General features: G+C 39.9%; 1 protein-coding gene across 4 annotated transcripts; it reads left to right on the forward strand.

Moving 5' to 3' along the window:
* The first annotated feature begins 931 nt into the window (after positions 1-931).
* LOC6584786 lies at positions 932-21,935 on the forward strand. 4 transcript variants are annotated; one of them, XM_032732503.2, is made up of 2 exons: positions 932-2,573; positions 21,915-21,935. In XM_032732503.2, exons 1-2 carry the CDS (start codon positions 939-941, stop codon positions 21,918-21,920), a joined length of 1,641 nt encoding a protein of 546 aa, XP_032588394.1. In that variant the 5' UTR covers positions 932-938; the 3' UTR covers positions 21,921-21,935. The 4 variants fall into 4 exon arrangements, 3 of the variants coding, with proteins under 3 accessions (XP_032588394.1, XP_043867603.1, XP_002010428.2); XM_044011668.1 differs by lacking the exon at positions 21,915-21,935 and adding an exon at positions 21,796-21,891; XR_006358098.1 differs by lacking the exons at positions 932-2,573; positions 21,915-21,935 and adding exons at positions 14,470-14,965; positions 21,796-21,885.

Genomic DNA, 21,935 nt, shown 5'->3' on the forward strand with positions numbered 1-21,935 from the left:
CGAATTTCCTTAATTAATGCTGCGCGAACATGATGTAAAATTATATGAGCTGCGAACCAAGAGCGTGATCCACTGTGCGTCAGCATATGAGAACGCGACGTCTGTCAGTCTGTCAGTCGCTGTGCATGTATGCGTCTCCTTGTCTGTGTTTCCCTCTCTCTCTGTGTGTGTGTGCTTGTGTGCTTTTTTGTGCTTAAATGCAATTACGCGCTCAAGTTAAGAAAACTAGCAAAGCAATTGGAGCGCAGCAACAAAAACGAAATACGAGTATAAATAAATAAATAAGCAGCAATAAGTGTGTGCGTGTATTTGTTTGTTTGTGTGTGTTTGTATGTGTGCGGGATCATTGCACATTGCGTCAACGTTTCAAGATCACACACAATTCCAATTCCAATTCCAATTTCAATTCCAATTCTGCTTACAATTGCAGCCAGCAATAACAGTAGCAGCAGCAGCAGCAGCAGCAGCAGCGGCAACAGCCGTAGCAGCAGCAGCGATAGCCGCAGCGGCCGCATCAAAGCAGTCAGCGTCACTGATAGCCGCAGCGGTCGCGGTCGTGTAAGCGGGCAATGTGCAAGTACGAAAATTCAATAGAACGGGATAAACGCCATCAGCGCCAGTGGCAACACCTTCTACATCAACAACAGCAGCAACAGCAGCAGCAGCAACAGCAGCAACAGCAGCAACAGCAGCATCAGCAGCTGCAGTCGCAGCAATATCATTACCAGCGTCACGCTGTCGCTGTCGCAGTTACCGTCGCTGTTGCTGTCGCTGTCGCCGTTGGCGTCGCTGTTGAAGACCGTGTTTATAGTCAGAGCGACAGTTAAGCGACGGCAGCGGCAGGTGTCATTTGAATTTGAGTTGCGCGGACGCGTTCAAATCGAAAGCTCGAGTTTATAACGCACGCGACGCCGACGTTAACGCTGACGTCGACAGCGATGAGTGCGCGCCGCGATGGTCAACGAAATTCCGCCGACGCCGCCGCCGCGTCCGAAACTGAAATCGTAACCGAAACCAAAACTAAAACCGAAACCAAACCCGAAACCGAATCCGAACCCGAAACCGATTCAATGCTCAAGATAATGACTGCGACGCCGGCATCAGCGACAAGAGCAACGACAACAGCAACGGCAACGACATCAGCGTTGACGGCGCTGACAACGGTTAACGCTCAAAATAAATGCGCGACGGCAGCGCCAACGACTTTTAGTTATCTGAGAGCAGCGAAGCGTTGCGCACGCCTCGAACAAACAACAGTCGCAGCAACGAAAGCACAAGCGCAAGTCCAAGCAACAGCACCAGCACCAACAGACGAAGAAGAGGAAGCTTTCCCGAAAGAGAGCACAACATTAAGAGAGACAGACACTCTGCGTGCGATTCCATGTGAACGACAGCTTTGTCTCGCTGAGCACAAGGCGCAACTGCGCGCAGCTTTTTTCCAGGATCTTAACGCTTTTACAGCGCAACAACAACAACAACATCAGCCACAGCCACAGCCACAGCCACAACGGCGACTTCCAGTTAGAGAGATCGAAACGGAAGCTCTTCGTTCCAGGACGCCCATACAGCAGCTGATTGAAAAGTTTCAGGCAATGATTGTGCAGCAGCCAGCAGCAGCGGAGGCGCCGGGGCAGCTGAAGCCAGCTGTGATTGCGAGCAGCGCTGCCAACTCGGACGAGGGCTGCAATGCGGGCGGCATCAGTCCATGCAGCAGCGACAATGAGTGCGACGCCGTTGCCCGGCGTAAGCCGAAAGTGACGCGCTGTGCGAGCAGCGACTCGGCGCTGGGCCTGGAAGTGGACGACGTCAATATGGAGACGCTGCCGTCGCCGCAGCGACGCATGACATTAACAGTTACCGATTTGCCGTTGCGACCGGCTCTGCTGCCACTAGCCGAGCCGACAGCTCTGCCAGACTCGCCGCTGACCTCGCCGACCAGCGCCACCGCCGCCATCGGCATGGGCGTGGGTGTCGGCGGGGGCGTGCCAACAAAAGTGTTGCTGGAGGAGCGCGTCGTCGCGGCGCTGGCAGCGCCACCCGGTTCACGGCGCGAATCCACGCAAAGCTGCGTTAGCGAGCAGGGCGGAATGCCGGGCGTGCGTTACGTGCGAACGCCTTCGGTGGTCGTCTCGGACTATTCGGATGATATAACCGCATGCGGCATCAGCATGGAGGAGATGGAGTATTTTCGCCTGCAGCGCTCACGCGGCCAGCGTCGCTGCTCGCTGGAAGCGAGTGCCGCTGCCGCCGGCAGCATCGGCGGCGCCAAGGATGAAGCTCAGTCGGATGTGAGTGCGGCGAGCAGCTGCAGCAACCTTTACTATTGCGGCTCCACCATCTCGGCGCTGGACGGCGGCGAGTGCATTGTGAACGGCATTCGCGTCGCACTCGCCCGCAAGTCGAGCAACAGCAGCAGCGGCGAGCTGAGCGGCGGCGATGACGAGGACATAGACATCGAGCAGCAGCAGCAGCAGCAGAAGCAGCAGCAGCAGCAGGAGCAGCAGGAGCAAGAGCGAGAGCGTCAGCTGAGCGAGCTTTTGGCTGCTACGCAGCTCGGCGATGGCACTAAGAAGGTAGGCAGCAGCAGGCAGCGCTGCAGCGACGACGGCAACGATGGCAGCGACGGCAGCGTCACAATTATAGGAAATCTCAATTAAGATTAAAAGACACACAATGTAGGATGGGGGGTTGAGCAGGGGCGGGCTGTGTAGGGGGCAGTGGGTAGATGGTATGTGTGTGTGTGTGTTGTGTATTGTTGTTTTAAATTTAGTATATCTATTATAGGCATATACATATACATATATATAATTGTTTTTTTTTTTTTTTTGATGATGTAGAGAGTTCGAGATATTAGAGTTAGAGAAGTGGGTGGGGCGGGCGGGCGCAAGTGAGTACAGGTAATTAATTTGCCGCTTATCTTATCGCCAGGCAAGATTCCATTGCTGTGGAACGAACTACGGGTGGGTTTTTAGTATATAATGTGTATATATACATGTATATACATATATATAAACTTTTTTTTTTGTATCTTATGAGTCGACGCCGACAAATGATGATGTTGAAATTGGGTGCGCTAATAGAAGTTGTGGCAGCGACCTCAGCTATATACATATGTATATCTACAAACATATATACATAACTGTGCTATCACAACACACACAGAGCAGACACACATACACACACACACACACACAAACACGGGCAATCACAAACGACGGACGCTTATCTTAGTGATTAACTCTGTATATTTTAGTATTATAGATATATACAATGCGCCTATATGTGTATTATTTCTCCTGTGTATATACGTTCTATATATCAAGAAATCCAGACAGATAGACAGTATTGTGTAAAGTAAATAAAGAAAACTTGGATTATACATACATATACATATACATATATAAACAGCTATACGTAATAAAAAAGCATAATATAAACATACAATATATATATATATATTTACATATATATCTATAACGCATGTATTGCAAAGCTGTGTTTGTATATATATCACATTTATATACACGTTATTATCTGGCTTATCTGGGCTTTGCTATAACTCTATCTACATCTTTATCTATATTGGCTATTGTTGCTTCTTCACTCTTCAGACAGTCGGAGAAGTGTGAAGCTTTGTAAGGGTATGATATGGTAAAATAGGTATATGAATATGGAGGATAGGAAGAGAATATCCATAATGAAATTATAATTCAATATACCTCATGTATATGGATCCATGGAGTTTCCGCAAGGTCTTTTATGATCTCAATGTGGGAGTTAAAGTTCTCTTTTATGCTCATAATGCTCTAGTTTCTCTCACCCATAGCACTCGCCCAGCGTATTTCATTTCACACTTAGGCTAAGCCCATTTTGGTAATATCTTTGAAATGGGCTTCAAAGCAATTGATTTTGGCTACGTGCATAAATAACATTTTCGGAATTTTGAAAATACTCACGAACTCGCAATAGGAATTCGACCTAATTTCACGACCATACAATGATATATACATATATATATAAGTATATATACTTTGTGCATCCATTTTTGTGTACCATTATGTACTTCAGCTATGCTGCAATTTCCAAAAGCTAAGCCGAAGTTTTTTCGTAGACTAAATCAATCAATTGAAAGGCCGTGACTCTCTTATAATACATAGATAATCTGGATTAATTTAAAAACTTAGATTTAAGTTGTATTATTTTCCAGAGCATTCAAATGTTTTTACTTTTCCTATTCCATATGCGTTCATGGGACTTATCTAGTCCCAGACACTTGCCTAAGGAAATCGTAATTAATTATAATACTTAAGCACGGTCTGGCTGGGCTATAGTGTGTCAAATTTCCATATCTCTCTATGCGTTTAATGAATTTTATGAATGTACCCAGATCTAACATAACCGAGCTTTGTACTCTGTTTCTCTGGCTGCGTCTGGGCTTATCAAGTATGCTTTGTTTTCGACACGATCCATTCGTAAGCCACATATGTATGTACATATATAATAAGATATATTACTAGTATATCTATAGTATATCTGACATACGTCATGCTTTGTTTTTATGAAACGCAGTTGCTTCACATGTCAGTTTCAAAGTCACAGATTGGGGATTTTACATTAATCTAAGGGAAACTTCTACAGCTTGCATTTCGGGAAATGGGCAGATAGAGCAAGTCAGGGAAAGGGAGTGGGGTAGCTGGAGAAAAAGCTTCCGCGAAAGCGAAATGGAAATGTTTTTCGGTAAATAAAAAATATAAATAACAGTATATCTATCATCTTTGTGTATTTTCTTGATATACATGAAAGATCGTCAGAGATAAGATATTTTCATGTCCATTTGTTGACTTATGATATCAGTTTCTGGTATTCATTGGAATACCCATTTCCTGGTAGAACAAGTTGACGCTAGGTGAAGGTGCAACTATAGAAAGGGGTGCAGAGAGAGATGGAGAGAGAGAGAGAGAGAGAGCTTGGGATGTCATTTATTTAGCTAGAGAGAGAATGAGCCTGACGCCTAGTGATGAAATCATAGAAAGAGAGAGGCAGAGAGAGAGAGAGAGAGAGAGAGAGCGAGGAAAAAGAGAGAGAGAAAGAGAGCAAGAGACTGCACCGCAGAATGAAATAAAAAATAGAATGGAGGAGAAAAAGAGAGAGGCAGAGATCGAGACAGAGAGGGAGAGAGGCAAAGCAAGATATAGATAGAGACGGAGAGTTAGAATGAGAGTCTGAGAGAGAGATGAAGGGAGAGAAAAAAAGAGCAGGAGATGCATTAGAAGGTGAGAGAGGGTTAAATTTAGATTAGCAAAAGAAATAGAAAAGATAGAAAGAAGCACAGATAGCGATACAGACAAATAGAATGAGAGGCAGATAGGATAAAGATTCAGAGAGAGAGAGAGAGAGAGAGAGAATAAAGAGAGAGAAAGAGTGAGAGAGAATGAGAAAGGGGATTCAAAGGATGGTTATGATTCCGTCAATCTCTCTTAATTCTCTTTATGTTGTTTTCTTACTTTCTTGAGAGAAAGAGAGTGAGAAAACATTAGCAAGGGGGACAGAGGTTGACAGAATCATAACAGAAGTATGTAATTTCTTTAGCTCGCGAGCGTGAGAGGTAGTCAGAAGTGTAAAGCGTGTTCTAAGCAAGCGAGATAAAAGTCGCATCATTAGATAAGTGCAAAAGTTGATTTAGGGGGAAGGGGTATTAGATGGGCAGATGTTGACAACATTTACTCAGCTGAGTAGAGTGGAATGCCAGAGAAAGAGAGGGAGAGAGAAACCGACAGAGAGTTGAGAGTTCGCGCGACAGATAGGGTCAACATTTGTTTAGCTAGCCATAATTTATCATTCCAAGTCGGAGCTGTTTAACTATCTCCGTCTGTCCCGGCGTCTGTCCTATTGTCCGTCCGTCGCTCAGCTCGTCTGACTTTTGGCTTGGCTCATTGCGGCGTGGGCTGCGCTGATTACTTTAGATAGAGATTACCCCTAAGGCCCTATCTCTCCTTCGTTTTCTCTCTCTCTCTCTCTCTCTCTTTGTCGCTTTCTGCTTGTCTGCCTGTGTGTGGGTGTCAAGGCAGCGTACGCGCGCGCGTTCGCTTGTGACGTCACTGGGCACCATTTTGTTTGGCTTCGCGATCATTAATAATGGCAAATCTTGTGCCCGAGGCCATAAAAATAACAACAAATTACAAAGATAAACAATTGCCCCCACAGCAACGACTTGGCATTGCTCTACACATGAGAGACCCCACAGCAGAGGCCCGCATATGAGAACCTTATAGCTTATGATTGAGAATGATGATATTGAGCTAGGCATACTCTGTATATATTGGAGTAGCTCAATATGAGATTTGAGGGACCAGCACTATGGTTAACCCTCGATAGATACATATATAGAAGAAAAAGATCGGGAGAATTGAGTTGAAGTTTGAAAAAAAAAAGAAGTACAGAAGCAATAAGAGAAAATTAAGAAATAAAGCCTCCTACAACATAGCAAGGGAGTATATTCATTTGGGCTTGAAGAAGAATTGATAATAGATTATATGTAGAGGCAAAAATTTGCAGATAGCGATAGTTTATTGAATCAGATATTGTATAGACATACATATATGTATATCTCAGATATATATATCTCATATTTTATACAGTTCCGGTCGACTTTGAAATTATTTCATAGCATTAAGAACTTTATCATTCAAAATAAAACTCTGATTTGTTACGTAAATAAATCTATCTATCTATCTATTTCTGAAATATGTCGAGCCTATTCAACTTACCGGTATTTTTTAATTTGATATATATACAACATTCTTATAGAGCAACCTCTCAGTTTCTGCTATACTCTTATAGACATTCTCTGATATATTCCGCTTACATAGAGCTTCAACTTAGTCTGTAGTTTTACTACTTGCCCTGCAGCTAGCTTTATTTTGCAAGCAGCTTGTAAATTCTGCTCGCTGTCATAAGTCTTTTACGATCTAAGTAGATTTTTGCGTGATCTCAACTCTAGAACTAATTGACAAATAGAGATTTATGTGTGCTGTAGGCTAATAGCTAGGACTAGCTAGGAAATTCAGACACGATATATCTCAGACTATCATATACACATATATAAATAAAGTCTATATACATGGGTATATGGATATCTGGTCACATTTCATCAGCTTGGAAATGAAACTTTCGCCATGCGGATCATTTGGAATGATAGCGCATAGTTCGCTTAACACTCGGGCATTATCATTATTGGATAGTGTTTTGGGTTTATATTGTTGCTGTAGCCATTGTTGTTGTTGTTTTTGATATATATGGCATTTAGTCGCGGCCATCCGTCAGCTGAACAGGCCATAGCTCTGACAGCCGCTCATATCTAATCGAAAACGGGCAGCGAGCAGCGAGCAGTGACGCTGGCAGCGCTGCTAGCGGCGCGACTCTGCGATTGTTTTTGGGGGGTTGGTTGGCCGCTTGAGTTATGACGCCCGCTAATGGTGCGACAAATCGATTGAAATGGGAGACGAGCAGCAGAGAGGGTAAAGGCGATTGCGAGGGCGCGTGAGAGGGAAAAGGAGAGCTGCATGGTCACGCAATTTCGCATTCTTTCTCTCTCTCTCTCTCTCACTCTCGTGCGGCCGCTCTTCGGTCACAGCCTCTGAGGCGGCCTCGACAGCGACGTCGACGGCGACGTCGACTTCCGTTGACGTCAGCGGCCCATCAAGCGGCCACCGTGTATGATCGTCAAAGTAATTACATGATCGAGCGGGCGTCGCTGTAAGCCACCAAATAGCAAAAGTAGCGACAACAACAATAACAACAACAACAACAATGCCAAAGTAAATAAATAACAGCGAAAACCGCAAGTCAAGAGCAGCATAAGGCAAACAGCAACAACAACTAAAAAAACAACAAAAGTATAAAAAAAAGTCTTGGGAATTCGCTGTACGCCATTTGCGTCATTGGCCTCATACCCTAACTAAGGCTATACCAACTATGTGTTGCATTCTGTCTCCAGCTGATTCAGCTGATTCGTGCAACAGCTTTTGGTTTATGTCTTGGCTAGTCATAGATGATCTTATATTATATATTCTTGATATTATCAGTTATATTTAATTATATGTGGCACAGTTTCTTAAACTTTTTATAATTTGAACCGATTCAAGTTTTGGCTTGAGTTGTGCATTCCCTTCAAGTGCTCATCTTTTATATATAATCTATAGTACAGAATTTATATATATTTGCATTTTTTCATTGCATTTTTTTTAGAATATGTTGGCTATATAATAATAGATTAATAATTATAGTAGAGTATTCAAACTTGCATTACACTCTACTTTTGAACAAGCTTTTTTCGGATAAAATATTCTACACATCGATTTTTTGTTCTTAAAGCTTTTATAGCTAGGGTATTCACACAAACTTTATGTGGGAATATTATGGGCTATTCAAGTTGTATTATAAATAGATTTATTTAAACTCTTTTGGGTAAAGTATTTAAGCTATCGTTCTTACATCTCAAAACATGATGAAATGTTTTGGTTTTTTACATTTTCAACTCCTGTTCCTACAATATAACTGAAAAATATATAAAAATAGTAAATGTATGTATATATAAATACTAATAAACCATTTTTGATTAATTTCTTTGTGAATATTATATTATATATAAAGTCGAGTCTCGATAATTTGTATCCCGCTATATAACCTTGATTATTTTCGATAATTTTCGATAGTTTGAACTTCTGTGTAAATCGAAAATAAAAAACAGATCCCCTTGCCATTTCGAATTAACGGGAGTCGACTGTATTATTATATTTAATATGAATTTTTGTGTTGTACAAGGCTTGGAGCCATCACGGACTTTTCATACTAACTTTTGATTAGGATATGCGAGATATACCTAAATTCATAGATGCTCATTAATAGAGCATTCAAGCATTCGTTGGAATCATTTTGCTCCATCTTTGGTAAGAGTATTTGAGCAATCATTGCTCATTTCCTTTTGTCTAAGATTCTTGTTACCAATTTGCAGTAAATCGAATCAGAGTTGAGAGTTGTGATGCGATGCAAGTGCTTAGTTGTTGTTGTATTTGTTGTTGTTGTTGTTGTTGTTGCAGTGTGCTGCAGTTGTTTGCTGGCAACGTCGATTTGTCCCCGTCGGGAGTTGCGTGCCGATTGCCCGCCAGCATATTTGTCATTCCTAGTTGCAAGCTGTGCATTTGCCACTTCTCTTCCGCAGTTGCAGCAACTGCTGCTCCGATTGCCTTAAAGGTTATGTCGCCTGTCGAGCGACACCCAAACACGACGGCGACGATGCCAACGATGTTGCATGCAACACATACTACAACTACACTGCAAGACGAGCTGTCGTGCCTTCATTTCGATTATTTCGGAAATGGGACTTTATAAGGGCAAAATCTGCCATTGGGCATCATTGAATGGGAGGAGTTTCTAAATAGGAATTCATAGGAAATGTTGGAAGAAGTAAACAAGCCAATTTGCTGAGAATTGAGTGAGAGATCAAATTACTGCTTCTACGAAAGAATAGTTGACTACTTAGAAGTGGACCTATAGCTCAAAATTACTACTTGAAATTTATGTGCAAGTGGAATCGAAATATTATAAATATTATGTTTGAAGGAAATACATATACTGCCGTTGAGACTTTAAAAGAGTTCGGATTTATATATACATTCATTCATAAGTAAAGTTAGTGGCGCTGAAAATGCTTGTCAGAGTTTTAGTGTGCACATTAAAAATGGAAAATTATCAGGTATGTATAGTTAAATGACTAATAGAAATTCATTTTGAAGTAGAGACTTCCTTTATGAAATAGGCGTAAATTTATTTGTAAAGACAATATTAGTAAAAACAATTACAGCTGCTGAGAGTGAGAATATATGGGGTACTATATATAGTAAAAAAATAAAATTTTGAAATGCGAATATATAAGAAATATTACATCTCTTTAGATCATATTGATGTAAAACTTCAGTTAAATGGCATAGAGAAGGCAAAATTCTCCTCAACTCCCTGTTACATGTAGACATTTGGTATATGAAGCGGCATCCTTGTTATGCAGTAGCCCCTCAGATCGAATGACGGCCAGAGCTTTGCTGCAGATAAGATCTCTGTTGCACTTACTGCACTGCACGAAAAAGGAGTTGCGTTTAGTTATTGTCGAAGCAGTTGCAATATCAGTTACAGAGGCAGTTGCAATAAAATGCTAATGAATACAGGCTCTATGCGTTGCTTATGGCTGAAATGAAATCAGTTAAGCGTTTAAGAACTGCAGTTAGTGGATTGGCTGACTATGCAAACTTTTTGCAGTGTAAAAGGGGAAATTATGGCGACAACATTTTGTGGCATGTCACAAACGGACATTGGAACAGGCGACAGTCGATAGCGACAGGCAGACAGACGGACAAGCACTGAGAGAGTAAATGCAGCACAGGAAATGTAACGTGTTCCCAGTCTGAAAGGTTGTCCGCCGGTTGGCCGACAGTACAGTGAGGACTGCCCAGCAGTAACTACATATATTGGAAGGCGAGCTGGTGGAGTAATATGATCTTTAATTCAATAAATTAATTATCAATGTTAGTATTATCATTGTCATTATCATTATCATTGTCATTGTCATTGTCATTTTCATTGTCATTGTCATTGTCATTGTCATTGTCATTGTCATTGTCATTGTCATTGTCATTGTCATTGTCATTGTCATTGTCATTGTCATTGTCATTGTCATTGTCATTGTCATTGTCATTGTCATTGTCATTGTCATTGTCATTGTCATTGTCATTGTCATTTTCATTGTCATTGTCATTGTCATTGTCATTGTCATTGTCATTGTCATTGTCATTGTCATTGTCATTGTCATTGTCATTGTCATTGTCATTGTCATTGTCATTGTCATTGTCATTGTCATTGTCATTGTCATTGTCATTGTCATTGTCATTGTCATTGTCATTGTCATTGTCATTGTCATTGTCATTGTCATTGTCATTGTCATTGTCATTGTCATTGTCATTGTCATTGTCATTGTCATTGTCATTGTCATTGTCATTGTCATTGTCATTGTCATTGTCATTGTCATTGTCATTGTCATTGTCATTGTCATTGTCATTGTCATTGTCATTGTCATTGTCATTGTCATTGTCATTGTCATTGTCATTGTCATTGTCATTGTCATTGTCATTGTCATTGTCATTGTCATTGTCATTGTCATTGTCATTGTCATTGTCATTGTCATTGTCATTGTCATTGTCATTGTCATTGTCATTGTCATTGTCATTGTCATTGTCATTGTCATTGTCATTGTCATTGTCATTGTCATTGTCATTGTCATTGTCATTGTCATTGTCATTGTCATTGTCATTGTCATTGTCATTGTCATTGTCATTGTCATTGTCATTGTCATTGTCATTGTCATTGTCATTGTCATTGTCATTGTCATTGTCATTGTCATTGTCATTGTCATTGTAATTGTAATTGTCATTGTCATTGTCATTGTCATTGTCATTGTCATTGTCATTGTCATTGTCATTGTCATTGTCATTGTCATTGTCATTGTCATTGTCATTGTCATTGTCATTGTCATTGTCATTGTCATTGTCATTGTCATTGTCATTGTCATTGTCATTGTCATTGTCATTGTCATTGTCATTGTCATTGTCATTGTCATTGTCATTCTCATTGTCATTGTCATAGGTACTCCTGTTAATTGCTTATTTAAACAGCTAACAGTAACATTTCCATAGGGCAATTACTACTACTATTATATCTTCCCATCTCGCCAATTTGTTAGGCTTCAATATCAGAGAAGTATGTATGTGATTGTAGGAATGAAAGGAAATGGAAAAATGTCTAGTCAAATGATTTGATGAGAATTGATATTGAAAAAACTTGTTTTGTATAAATCATGTCGAACGAAACAAGCTTGAAAATAGCCCAAAATGTTCGATAAGATAAGAGATATGAGAGCATTTGCGACCGAAATGTGATATCGATGGCAAACGCAAACTACAAATTGTATAATTGGCAATAATTGGGCGTAGAATCGATTAGTGCTGCGATCAATTGGGTAAAGTTAATATTGTAAATTCCGTCAATTCGTATGCCGCGGCTCGGTCCGCTGTCTCATTCCGTATGTATCTGCGCTGTGTATCGTGTGTTGCATGTGGACAGTCGATATCTATGACAGCTATGAGCTATGTATGTGCCGACACAGTGCCTCTCTCCTTCCCCCTTTCTGTCTAGCTGCCGCTCGGGCTGGGTGTGTCCGGTACCCAATGCCTGGGGCGTTATCGGGTCGCCCATCTGCCTGACTTCATAAAACACTTAAAACGAAGTCTCTCCCTGTGTCTGTGTCGCCGTCTCTGCTATTGGCCATTTGGGCACTGTTCGAGGCGTCAAGTGGTCAATTAATACCGTACAAATATTGTGACAGCCGCCAGAGAGCCTGTCATAAAGTTGCCAGCCCGATCGGCCGCTCCGATTAGGAGAGCCCCCCAGGCCAATTTGCATATGGCAAACGAACAAGCGAACAAACAAACGAACGAACGAACGAACGAGCGAGCGAGCGATCGAACGTCCGACCCATTCCATTGATCGTTGATAGGCGATCATTGCGTTCGCATATTATGCAAATCAAATGCAGTTTGGGGCCAATTTGCTGCCGCAATTAGCGGCCTTGTTGAGGACCGGGCCATGATCCTAACACCCCTACTCCCTCTGGCAACCCTGACAGTTGTCGCTATGCTTTTCATGTTTCAATCAGCGCCATTATTCCATCATGTTGTCGTTGTCGTTGACGTTGTCGTCGTCGTCGTCGACGTTGTTGCTGTTGTTGTTGTTGTTGTTACTGTTGTTGCTGTTGATTTATGCTGCGATCAGTGCCTAGGATTAGGATGAGACAACAGACTGGCAACAGCTTTGCAGCTGGCGACACATAGACACACACGCACACACAAACCCTCGTAGATAGGACGGCAAAAGCTGGCACGTTTATCACATGCAATACGAATGTACCTAAACTGGTACTTTATTTCGCCAATGGTACACTGCAAGAAAAGAAGAGTTAAAGCTTCCCTTAATTGCCATTTTAGAATTTCATCAATACTAGTACAACAAAATGATACTTTATGCAGACTTACAGTGGAAAAATATAATTGGAATTTCCCGGTATTGATATTTTGTTGTTAGTATGCTAATATTACTGTAGATAGCGCTAATATACCTAAATTGGTAAACTACGGAACCTTTCTTTTTAGTACAGTAGAATTTGGTTACACCGACTCCGTTTATAGCGTCTGTATTGTTCCTCAGAGAAGCTTCTATGAGCAAACTTATACAGTTATAGCGTATTCCGGATATAACGACAGGCCCTTGAGCGTCGCTATAATCTAGCTGCCGCTTGGACTGGGTGTGTCTGGTACTTGGTGCCTGGAGCGTTATCGGGTCGCCCATCGGCCTGAATTTAATGTATTATCTAACTAGAATTTTTGCATTTATATTGTACATATATGTATATCTTTCAACTTATACAAATGTACCTAAAATGTTACTACCAATAGCCAATTTTGGCATATTTTTGTATGCATAATCTGCTTAATGTACATAATGCAACCAAAATGATCCTTTACATAGACATACAATGGTGAATAATATACTTGAAATTTCCCCTAATTGATATTTTAGCAATTTTACTCTTTAAGCTAATCTTAGGGTACCCAAAGAGATATTGGCGCTAAGGTATCTGAAATGGTACTTTCTTAGGCAACGGCAAACGGTACAATTTTGTGTACAATTTTATCTAACTAGAATTTAATAATGTACCTAAAGCCTTACTTCCTTTTGTCAATGGTATATTGCCAAATGTGTTTCGAGTTCTTTCTTATTGTCATTCATCATTATTGTCCATTCATATTATTAATTCTAGTGCCATTAACGTCTCCACAATTTCATTTTGTTTATCCTATGGTCTTTTGTGCTTGAAATCAAAGGCTGACAATTGATTTAGCAGCGAACTTGGAACGATACACTGCAAATCGAATTCCTTCTGATATGATTTATGCGTATACTTAATATTTCCCTATGTATCCCTCCTAATCTAGTGCAGATGTATCTAAATGGGCATTTTTGCCCGTTTTAAAATATTCGTGTGCTGAATCCATTCATAAGTAATGATTCACATATTCACTCACAAATCAAAGCTTCTTGTGCTTATAATTATGTTTGTAGATTTGTATATCGATATTCTATTTTTAGCCCGACTTATGCTTACCCTTGCTTGTGGTTCGAGTTTTGTTCTTTAGGGGATCTGCCACACCTCATATATGTATGCATTACATACATACATTTTGAGTGAACCATTATACCCTTTCAATGTGCTCGGGTACATTGGGCTGCAATGTGGTTGGGGGATCTGTGGTACCCAGCTGGCCGTTCGGCCTCGGCATCGGCTCTCGCGCTCGGCAGCTCCTCGGGCTGCAGCCGAGGCCTTCCCTGCACAGTCTGGAGCTTTGCTTGCGGCTGGTGGCCGAGCGCTGGGTTCAGTTGCTCGTGCGCCGTTGCAAAGTCAACAAGCGATCGGCAAGTTGTGTGTGTTCGTGTGTCGTGCGTGAACTTGTTGCTCGCTCGCTCGCTCTCTTACCTTGCCGCTCTCCCGCTCTCTAAGTCAATCGCTCGCTTACGCTCCTCTCTTTCTCGCACACAGCTGCTGTCGCAGCTGCAGCGCATTTCGCTTGGTGACGCCGCGAAGAAAAACTATTATTTATTGTTTATTTACAAATTTTTGTTTGTGTTTTTTTTTTTTTTTTTTATTATTATTTCCATTTTGTTTGCTACAATTGTTGTGCTTGTTCTTATTCGCTGTTGATTTGCCAGCATAATTGTGGCCATCGCTGCAGCTGGTAACGGCTTAACGGTAACTGCAACTGTAAATGCATTTGTGCCTGCTCTTAAGCAGCGCCCGCACACTCAAGTGAGTACAAAATGACATACATGACATACATAGATACACACACATACACATACATACACATGCACATATTCCTATATAGTATCGTAGCTGGATCGAAGCTATCTCCGCTTGCGTTTTATTTTGTTTTGACTGACCAATTTGATATTGTTGATATTATTGCCAGCTTTCTTGTTAATAAAAAATTGTATTCGGTTCTTTATTTGTATATTTTTTACATTAATTGTAATTTGCAATTGACACTCACCTGGCAAATGCATTACACTCAGCTCGGTCTCCTGACTGTGGCTAACTGCTTATGGCTAATTTTATGGCATTTGCATTGTTCGCAAAGATGCTTTGCTGGCTGCTATGCATTTTAATATTGCTACAAGCTGACTCTTAACACTAATTGTCCATTAAATGCATTCAACACTTGCTTTCAGCTTATCTAGATACTCTCCTTTGAGCTGTAGATACATTTCATAGCAATTTGGATTGAGCCTGAATTGAGTGGATCGCTGATCGTTTCTGTGAAAGATACTTTTATGTAATTGCAATCAAGTAGTTTTACCGTATTCACAGAGCTTCCTGATGCACTTCAGATAAACCTAACTGGCAGCAGCGCATATCGTACCTTGTATCAAGTTGAAGATACTTTACTTAGCTTAGCTAACATTTGCTTAACTGTTGCCCCCTTTGATCTAATATATCTATATCTATAAATATTTTTATAGATATTACATACAGATTAGTGAGGCTTACGTAGCTTAAAGGTTCGTGAATTGCCTCTTAACTGATATGCAGCTCTGTTTCAAAGTGACTTGCTGGAATTGGAATGGAATATCTAAATTATGTTACTGATTGCTTATGTATAGATAGATACTTTTCTATATAATTCAGATAATTGTACTCCAAATATTATAGCAGTTTATGTAGAGTAGAAAACTTGCTCAAAGATATTCTTCTGCATTTGATATATACTCAAATATTCGTATCTATAGAAGATGTTTGATCTGGAAACATCAGATAATTGGTCTAGGTCTGCAAGTTACAATAATACTATGCTACTATAGATACAATAGGTATATGGTGGTATACTCTACCATAGATACTATAGATATACTTTGATACGTATTTAAGCTAAGTATACTTTGATCTGTCTTTAGATACTTTAGCACTACTTGACTTTCCTTTTGATTCTGAAGATACAAACCATTTCATAATATCTTATAAAGCAGAAAATAAAAATGATTGCTTTATCAGCTTGCATATACTATAGTATAATTTGATATCTTATATCTTATAGTATAATATCTTATAGATATTATACAGATGCATTAAAAGTGTAGTTAGTTAATCAAAATTTTGGACTTAGAGATTAAAAAATATATTTTGAAGGAAAGTACTTCGAGCAATTTGTAGATATTTAAGCAAGGAATTTCGAACAACTTGTAGGTGCTTAAGAGCAAGATCTGACTATATCTAAGAGATGAGCAAATATTCAATTGATCCTTTCAACGATTTGTATATACTCAAGCAACAATTACGAGTTAAGCAAGAGTTAAGCAACTATCTAAATGCAAAACTTGAAGATGCTAAGTCAAGATATGAGTGTATCTTGGATATTATCAGGCATCATAATTCAAGCAATTCGTACTTTATTTTACATAAAACAAGGCTTAAATCGAGACTGCTCGACTAGGAGATACCCTGAACCCTCTAAGCTGATATTCTAAGCATTCTGCATTCTGAAGAGGGCGTGGTATCCAAAATCTGTAAGTTACAAAAAAATCTTCGTATCGATCTACTGTATATATACAGTAAATCTGAAGTCTCTAGGTTTGAAAGTGTTCAAATTAGGCTGAAAAAAAAAAACAAAGTCGAATTTTCGATTATTCTCGATAAAACAGTTATCGGATGAGTTATCGAAAAAATATGATAAACTTGTACTGCATATGGTACACACGAGTATGCATGCCAAATTTCAGCTCTCTAGCTCTTATATCTTCTGAGATCAACACAATCATACGAACGGACCGACGGACAGGGCTATATCGACTCAGCTCGTCACGCTGATCAAGAATATATATACTTTATGGGGTCTGTCACGCCTCCTTCTGCCCGTTACATACTTTTTCACAAAACTATTATACCCTGATTTCCCATTTTCAATGGGTTCGGGGCATAAAAATTAACACTTTATCGTACAAATGATCAGAGATCATCATCATTGTAAATATATTTGTTAGGTACTTTTAATCTTTTAGATACTTTAGCAGGCATTATAAAGGTATTTTAAAAAGCTTGTAGATACACAAGGAATATTGAACAGTCCCTGATTAAATAGCAGAAACTCTAAAGAAACTTTGACAAGCTCGACGACACACATTGTAAAGTCTTGACTTTATCTCAAAGATCAGCAATGATTCTAAAGATGCTTTGACAAACCAGCAGATTCCTTGATAGGACATGTGTGTTCCCTTTGCTTGGAGCTAGAGAGAGAAAGAGAAAGAGAGAGGGTGAGAGATGGCTTAGGCTGCTTGCGCGAGTGCGTTGTCTGTAGCTGCGCAGTAAAAGAGGCAGAAGAAGAGGAAATAGATACTTTGCTAAGTGATAGATACAGGTTTGCAGTCGCTGGCAGCTACTTGGGTATCTGCGCCACGCAAACGGATTGACCCTTGCAAAACTGGCCAACTAGCCAGCTAGGCAACTACCATAAACAGCAGCCCGGGCAGTCGAAGTTGCAGTTGCGCATTTATGGCTGCTTGCCACATTGTTGCCAGCCACATTAATCATCGCAGAGCAGCAGATAAACTTTGACATGGCTGCGTGCAGCAGCCACAGCAGCCACAGCAGCCAAATGAAGCGGTCTTCATAAATCAACAAGGCTGCTGTGTAGCCTGCAGCCTGCCGCCTGCAGCATGCAGCTTGCAGCAGTTGCAGCGACTGGCGGCATATTTGATTTATCGGCTTGACCAGCGGCCGCCAACAAGTTAATTGAAAACGAGGCGTGACAGTGAAATTTGCCGCCGCACGCCAAGCAGCCAAAGCAGCCAAAGTAGCCAAGCAGCCCGGCAGCTGGCAGATGCTGTTGGCTCGTTGGCAACTGGCAACTGGCAACTGGCAGCGAGGCGTGGCCACTTGCCACTAGCTGGGGCTAGCCCGTGCGGCCCGTTCAATTTTCCCCATTTTCCAAATGCGCCACTAAACTGACAGATTTGGCCATAATAAAAATGAAAAAAAAAAAAAAAAAAAATTAGTAAATAAATAAATGAAAATAAAATTCACAAACAGAAACGAAAACGAAAAACGAAAAATCGCAGCAGCCGGGAAAATAAGTTGCCAACTTTAATTTATTGTGACATAACGGTATAATCTGACATAAATTATTGATAAGACGAGTCGACCATAAAAGTACAAGACAGTTGGCTTAACCAACAACAAACAGCAAACAGAAACAACAGCAACAACAACGACAATACAAAGCAACAACGTTATGAACGAAAAGCTATAAGAAATACAACGATTTATGGTAAGACTAAAGCCGACTCTTCGTTACCCTTCCAAGTGATCGATGCTTGTGATCTAAGCTTAGCTAATATCCACATATAAAAGCTCCTATATAAAGCTAGCTGTCAGTCTGCTGAGCAAGAAACTGATCAAAAATAAGATCAGATCTATGTAACGCAATTATTTATCTAATATTTCACTCATTTAGTTTTTTTAGAATGATCTTAATGTGTGATCATAAAAAAAATAAGATTGTTCAGAAATATGATTCCATCTTGCTATATACGATTTCATTATGTGAACATACCTTAAATACTGCTCTTATAAACTGATCATGACGCTACTGCAAAAATTATCATAATATAGATCATATAACTCAAGCATATTTTCTGCGTATCTATCAATCGATCATCGCTTAAAGATATATTAGACTTGCTATGAATGTGATCATAAGAATACGAATAATCTATGAACTAAATAACCTATTGTCATATATGTGTAGCTTTATAATCTCTTCTATGATTATTTACCACAATAGCTTATATATTTCGATCACTTGCAACTCTTTTAAATATCTTTATAAATCTTCAGCCCAATATACTTTTGTGCTATATTGTTTTATTAATTATAGACAAAGAAAGAACAAATGAAAGCACAATTAGATGATCAGCTTTATGATCACTCCCATATACTCTCTTAGTGATCTATGAATACTATGAATATGAAGATCAATAACAGTTTTACACGATCATTAGCTGACATTTTAGTGATCTATTAATTATCCTGGAAAATTAATTACTTAGCCAGAGTCTGGCAGGCCTTAATCAATTTCGCTATAAGAAATATTTATTGATAAGCAAATCTGATTTATGACTGAATATTATTATAATTTCTTGGCTAGATCTGCTGAAGATCAATGTATGCTATGTATATGCAACTAGCATCAGATAAATGTGTAAAATGATTGCCTCAGATTATCGCAGCTAACTCAAATTTCTGGAATTATAAACTTGGAAACGATGCAGCACATGGTAGCCCGACAGCCCGAACAAGTTTTAGCAAAGTCAACCGATCGGACCGCTTTATCAGTGATTTATAATTTGAGCTGCTAACTAGATTGAAAACGATTTATTTGGCCATTGAAAGCAGGCGGTGCAATCTGTTAGAGACAAACTCACAATGATCGTGCTTTGATTTAGTGAGCGTTATCTCGATCTACAGTGGAAAAAGATGCAAAATTAACAAATTGAAGAAGTCAGCGCGTTATCGACCAAGCTAACTCGATTAGCTGATTCTTCCTGATAATTGATCACGAGTGCATAGCGATCAGGCTTAAAGTTGAATGGAAAAAAAGAGTTTGTCGAGTCGATCTAAAGTAAGATCCATCATTATTTAGAGCATAATGACCGAGGATCGTTGCTGATCCACGATCAGTAGTAAGAATATTTAATTGGATTAGCTTATACTCTATATATACATAAGATTCTCCTATATCAACTGATCCTCACCCTGGCTCTTTATGATAGCTGATGACTTAAGTGATCGATCGATCGAATAATTGATTTATTATATAAATATCTAATAGTGATTTTAAGCACGAGACTCTGCTCAACGAATGTGTCCTGTATCTCCCATGGCAACTGATCTACAGTTGAGGCGATCTACCAGCGGCTATATATCATATGAGCAAGCCAATTGTGTTATGCCTTTGGCCACATCATCTAAAACTCTGGTCAGGGTATCGAAACAACAACTGCTTATAAATCATTCGACTAACAACAACATCAGCAACAACAACAACAACAACAACAACTGACTGGCTGTTTGGCTGGTTGCAACGAGTTGCGCTGTGGCAAAGTATCTATTGGATCTATTATTTGACTTTTATGTGCGCATAAATGCGGCGATATGACGACGACGACTGCAATCGATGCCTTGGCCAAATGTCTGGCCAGGAGTGCAGCCAGTTTTGCGTCGACTTGGCTCTGGACGAGTTTTCGCAACTGCAACTGCAACTGGATACGTGCCACAGAGCGCAAGCTCCAGACTTTGCTATGCACTTTCATGTTAATTAACAAGAAACTTTTTATCAGCTGCGATTACTCGAATGCCACACAATCCACAGAAAGAGAGAGAAAGAGAGGGTGGAAGGCACACACCTTAGCTAGATAAGCTGACGCAACCCCACCCACCTCCCACTCCAGCCTGCATTTGGCGATAAGCTGCGACAGGCAACAAATTGTGGCACTTCACTTAGAGACAGACGACGATAAAATAGCAAAAACAAAAGATCAAAGGAAGCAAATGAAAATCGGCCATATCAAACTGCGAAGTACATAGTACAGAATAGTAATATATACACCAAAGCCGATTATATATTAAAGATACAATCCACCAGCAAACCTACAAGATTGTAGCTCTAAAAGATTACATAAAATATGCCATTTTTTCTGTACATTACAGCTCCATGAACTGTATATATATTTACTGTATATTTATTTGGGGATCCAACATGATAACTGTAGGATATGGTAGATGTTTCTATTTTTTATAGCCTTTGAGGCGGGTCTTACTCATTTGATCTTCACATTTGTTTATGGCTCTCGTCTACATAAATATTTCTAAATTTAAGATTTATAATGAACACCATGTAAAACCTCTTGATTTGTGGCGCCTGATGGTACTTATATAATTTTGCGATTTGTAGATGAGGTCAACCGTAAACTAGCGGCAAAATTTAAACTTTCTAAATTTATAATCACAGAAAATATAGATTTTCAATATTTGTCGTATTCCTTAGAAGCGTATCTAAATCATGTATCTATTAAAATTCCAGGTTTTTACAGATTTATGCTTGTAGTAATATAATATTTCCCGATATCTCGGTATGCAAGATTTAAACTAGCTTTCTCTCTCTCTCTCTCTATCTCTCTCTCTCTCGCTCTCTCTCTCTTTTGTGATGTACGACATCTCTGAGTTCATATGGACGGAAAGATACTAAGTCGGACAAACGGACATGGCTTTTGCAATCTCCCATACATTCTCACAAAACCATTCTATCACGAAATTCCGCTTTTTATTCAGGGTACTTACTTAATAATACAAATATAAATACATATGTGTATGTATATACGTTCGTGTATGTATATGTGTATGTACATGTGTACCGGGTGTATCATAGTTGGTTGAGTAATTCTACTCGAAACATAATATAAATAAATTTCAAAATAAACAGAATATGAATAAAGCTTATTATCAATAAATGATTATTATCAATACAAATGTCTCTTACTCTTTACTCATTTTCTCTTTCTCTATCTCTCTCCCCCCTCTAATTGTAGGTATGTTGCACTTTGTTCGTAGCTAGAGCGAAATTCGGGCTAACGTGTTAAACACAGTGAGCAAAACAAAAGACTTAAGCAAAGAACTTGCCCGGGCGTACAGTGTGGCCATATTTTAGGGGTGACAGCTCGGCCGGAAG

This window comes from Drosophila mojavensis, unplaced genomic scaffold (genome assembly GCF_018153725.1).
Source record: "Drosophila mojavensis isolate 15081-1352.22 unplaced genomic scaffold, ASM1815372v1 contig_136, whole genome shotgun sequence".
Classification (NCBI taxonomy): Eukaryota; Metazoa; Arthropoda; class Insecta; order Diptera; family Drosophilidae; genus Drosophila; species Drosophila mojavensis.

Bases quoted from the DNA above. Each gene is read 5' to 3' on its own strand.
- LOC6584786 (XM_002010392.4), top strand. From the start codon at position 939: ATGAGTGCGCGCCGCGATGGTCAACGAAATTCCGCCGACGCCGCCGCC.